At 35.4% G+C, this 4,210-nt stretch overlaps 1 protein-coding gene across 1 annotated transcript; it reads right to left on the bottom strand.

Annotated features, from left to right (window-relative positions):
* Positions 1-112: 112 nt before the first annotated feature.
* On the bottom strand, positions 113-3,833 carry LOC126909675 (paired box protein Pax-6-like). The gene is made up of 5 exons (XM_050692109.1): positions 2,926-3,833; positions 2,780-2,862; positions 2,450-2,673; positions 1,361-1,683; positions 113-702 (listed from the first exon to the last, which is right to left on the bottom strand). The coding sequence occupies exons 1-5, from the start codon at positions 3,101-3,103 to the stop codon at positions 614-616; spliced, it is 897 nt and encodes a 298-aa protein (XP_050548066.1). The 5' UTR covers positions 3,104-3,833; the 3' UTR covers positions 113-613.
* Between the last annotated feature and the right edge of the window lie 377 nt (positions 3,834-4,210).

Genomic DNA, 4,210 nt, shown 5'->3' with positions numbered 1-4,210 from the left:
ACTAGAGAAAAGCCTTTTGAATGTTCTGTTTGTGGAAAATGTTTTAGAACAAAATCCAACATGACAGAACATATGAAAGGCTGCCATGATGTTGATTTTACAACTTGTGCATCTGATGAGGTTCAAGTTTTCACATTTAAAACTAATTCAGTTTCTTGAATGGAAACTGAATGTATAATAAAAATATATATTAATTCAAAATTTAAAATGAAGAATACACAAATGGACACGTTACGACCAGAGTACTTATAAGGATAACATTTACAAATTAAAAATAGTCATATGTATAGTAATTTTTAATTTGGTATATTTAAGTATTATTAATTTACAATTTGAACAACCAATACACTTATATTTTAATTATTAGTGAACTGTTTGAAAATAATTATTAGTATTAATTCGACATTGTTTGGTTAAAAAGAAAAACAAACTATAATTTATGTACAATTTTTGTTTTTTTTTATTAAGCTATAATTTTTTTTTAATTACAATCATAATTATTACTATACTATTTACATTTATAATTAAATAACTCCAAATATCGTTGAAAATTGCACGATTTTAATATTTTTTAATTCAATGTTGTTTTGTTGTTCTACTTGACAGCCTGGCGTCACTGCAAACGTGGCCAGTATTGGGCAGATAAGTCTGTTGTATGTCCTGGAACAGCTATTGGTACTGATACACCGGGCGATATAAGACCTTAAATAAACAATAAATACGTACAATTCAATTTCAACTAACATATTAATCTATACTAATTGATATGAGTATTATTTATTTTTTAATGTTTAGTGTCAGTATAAGCTTGACTTTTAGTTCAAACTAATTGACTGATTTCCTTATAAATAATTAGTTCAGTAACGAAACAAAGATTTGTTCAACATAAAATTTTAACTAACGAGTTTAATTTCCAAAATCCAAGTCTGAAACTAGTAACTACATCTATTTTTTTTTTTTAACATGATCATTTACACGTAATTGAAAAATAATCCTCTTATGTTTAAGTTTAAATTTAAAAACATATAAGGCCATGTGATTGACGAATATTTGTATGTCTTTTTAGAATATTTAAGTGATCATTCAAATTCAACACTTTCTTAATAAAGGTATACATAATAAATTCGGCAAATGATAAAAATGTTGAAAACTAATGAGTTAAAAATTTACATCATATCGAGAGTGTTCAATTTTAGAGGTATTCTGTAAGTTGACCGGTAGCTTTAAAATTTCATAAGAGTTTGTGCATTTAAAATTTGAAATAACACATAAAGTTTCNTCATAAGAGTTTGTGCATTTAAAATTTGAAATAACACATAAAGTTTTAAAACGCAGCATAACATATTAATATGAACTATACCTGTCGAGTTAGAACTGTTCATGTTATACTGATGATGGGCATGATGATGTGGATGGTGACCGTTAATTGATGATGGTGGGGGATGGTGGTGATATGCGGTGTGGTGAGCTGGTGGACTACTGTTCGGAGTCGGTGACAATGGCGGTCGTAAATATCCTGGCGTTCCAATAGCTAATGGCGGAGATGTGTCATACGTCGGCCTAGACATACAACCGTATGCGTCTCGTTGATCGCCAGTTATCGAATGATGTCCCGGCATAATGGACAGGGACAGCCCGTTCTCATTATTGCTGCTCGGCATGCCGAAGTTCATTGACATTGGCCTAAAAACAATTTTTTTTATTTAAATGCCAATCTTATATAAAATGAATTTCTGAATAAATATTATCGTTTGTTCGCTCAAGTACAAGTAGTAGTAGTAGTAGTAGTAGTCAGTTAGTTGACAATTTCTATAGATTGTACGATAATATCATCATGTTTTCAGTTGGTTATTTCAGACAGATTAAATACAGAAACAAGTTGATTAAAAATATTTACAGGAAAACTTCAAGTCCCTCGGCACAACATTTAACAAATCGGCGTGTAAAATTATTCATGGCGTGTAGACAAAGAGGCATAAATATGACGATTTTTCATCAATGTACCTTTTTTACAGATACAGTGTTGGCGAAAAAATGCATTATTTATAAACTATTTTTGCATTATACTATGGATTTTTTTTTATAATTTACATAAAAATTAGTTCATATTTGGTATCGAACATTTTTCAACGAGTATTTCTTTAGAAGCCATCTTACAGTTACATTTGACCTCTTCGGGATATCCTTTAATTCCGAGACTTTAAATATAAGGCAGCTATGGTATATTATGTACATTAGTGTAAAAATAGTATATGAAAAATGTCGATGGGCTGGCTGCACTGGTTAACTGAAAATTGGTAAAGGGAATTCAGCAATACAGTTTATTATCTGAATGTGCAATGAACATTGATCTAATTTTAATCGATCCACACTCGCGAAAAAAAATTCCAACTTTGAGTATTTAGTCTTAACAAACTTGAGACAACATTTATTCGGAAATATTTCTTACCCAAAAGCGTCGTGTCCGCCAATCGTGGTGTACATGTTAGGATTAGGTTCGGTGTTGTTGTTCGTTGTGAACCCGTTCATCCGACTAGGAGACGTTTGCTGCTGTTGCTGCTGTTGTTGATTCTGCGGGTCCATCGATTGTTGGTTTTGGTTGGAGTTGGGGCGACGTTGTGTCCGAAGCTTTTCTTCCCTTCGCCATTTAGCGCGACGGTTAGAAAACCAAACCTAGCAAATGCATAATAAAAAAAAATAAATAAACGCTGCTTCAAACGACTCGACAGAATATTAGTACAGTAATAGGACCGCATAAGTAACACTGTGGTTAAAATACCTGAATTCTGGCTTCGGGCAACCCAATTTTGCCGGCAAGTCTCTCTCTGGCAAACACGTCTGGATAGTGAGTCCGTTCGAATTCTACGAACACGCAAATATCGGTAAGACTATTGTTCCATTTTAACAACACGATTTATTTCTTACCTTTTTCCAGACTGTCTATTTGCTCGTTCGTAAATGACGTCCGGTTTCGCTGCAGTTTTCTTTTGAGTCTAAGCCTCGCCTGGTCGTCGTCGTTTGTTGATCCAGGAGCACATCCTCCCAGGGATCCGTCGTGATTGGAATTGTCACCAATGGAAGTGCAAGTCTCGTCCGAACCCATTCCGCCGTCTAAATCTAAAACTATCCAATAAACTCCGATAAGAACCCGTCGTGTTTTTTTAATTTGCGGAAAACGTATTGTTAGTACAACGATAGTCACTTTGGGACGTGTACTGTTGAAAATTCTAGTGGCTACAAAATAGGTAGGAACTTCGTAATCATTTATTAAATAAAAATATTTTTCCAAGACGCCATTAGTCAACGCCTAACACAAGGCCCTCACGACGTTTTTATGTTTTATAAATCGTCATACGTTGCAGAGTACGATAAAACTTTAGGCGAGCAAATATTTCCTTCGATAAAATTTCAATTCGTCGCGTGTATTTAAATTTGCGTTACATTTGTTTTCATAGTTATCACACGCATACACTTAACGGAGCCCATAAAAAATGAATCTTTATTCGACCAATGTAAAATACACGGTTTGGGTTTAAAACATAAAATATGAAAACATTTGTACGGCCGTGGTGCGAATTGATGTCGGCAAAGTGAAAATTCTGACCCGTTGAATGTACCACATGCATATTATTATTATGTACAACAGCGACAGCCTTGTGCACATACAGCGGCATTAACTAAAACAATTTTAAAGGTCTGAGTTTATGACGTGAAAGATACCGCCATTCCCAGTGATCATATCCATACGCGTATATGTATGTTGTGTACACCAAAGGGATGATTATTACAGAAGCCTCGTAACCCCCTTCTGTAGCAGCACATGTGTATATGCGGCGGGGCAGCCGCGACGTCGACTTTTGGGGTTCAAATTGCTCATTGGACCGCGCCGATCGACTGTGGGTCGGACCCGTTGGCAGCGAGAGGGGAAACGCGACAAGGGGTTCGTGTGCCGCCGCGTGTACACGCGGTGTTTTTTCGTCGATTTTTTTTTAACAAACGATGATGGTGCGACAAAACGGCCGGGAGGGTCGACGCTTTTAATGAAATATATTATTAAGTATTACGACCGTATGTATACCTAACGGGTGCGACATCGGCACCGCTAAACGGGCGTCGGCTGGTCGATGATAAAAAATAATAATCCCTCTCCGATAAATCGTGACGGAAAATCACGTTTTTCGTACTCGCGGCCGATCCAGAAACATTCTGC

The sequence above is a fragment of the Daktulosphaira vitifoliae genome, unplaced genomic scaffold, assembly GCF_025091365.1.
Source record: "Daktulosphaira vitifoliae isolate Bord-2020 unplaced genomic scaffold, ASM2509136v1 Scaffold_853, whole genome shotgun sequence".
Taxonomy (NCBI): Eukaryota; Metazoa; Arthropoda; class Insecta; order Hemiptera; family Phylloxeridae; genus Daktulosphaira; species Daktulosphaira vitifoliae.
This window is presented reverse-complemented; position numbering and strand designations above follow the sequence as displayed.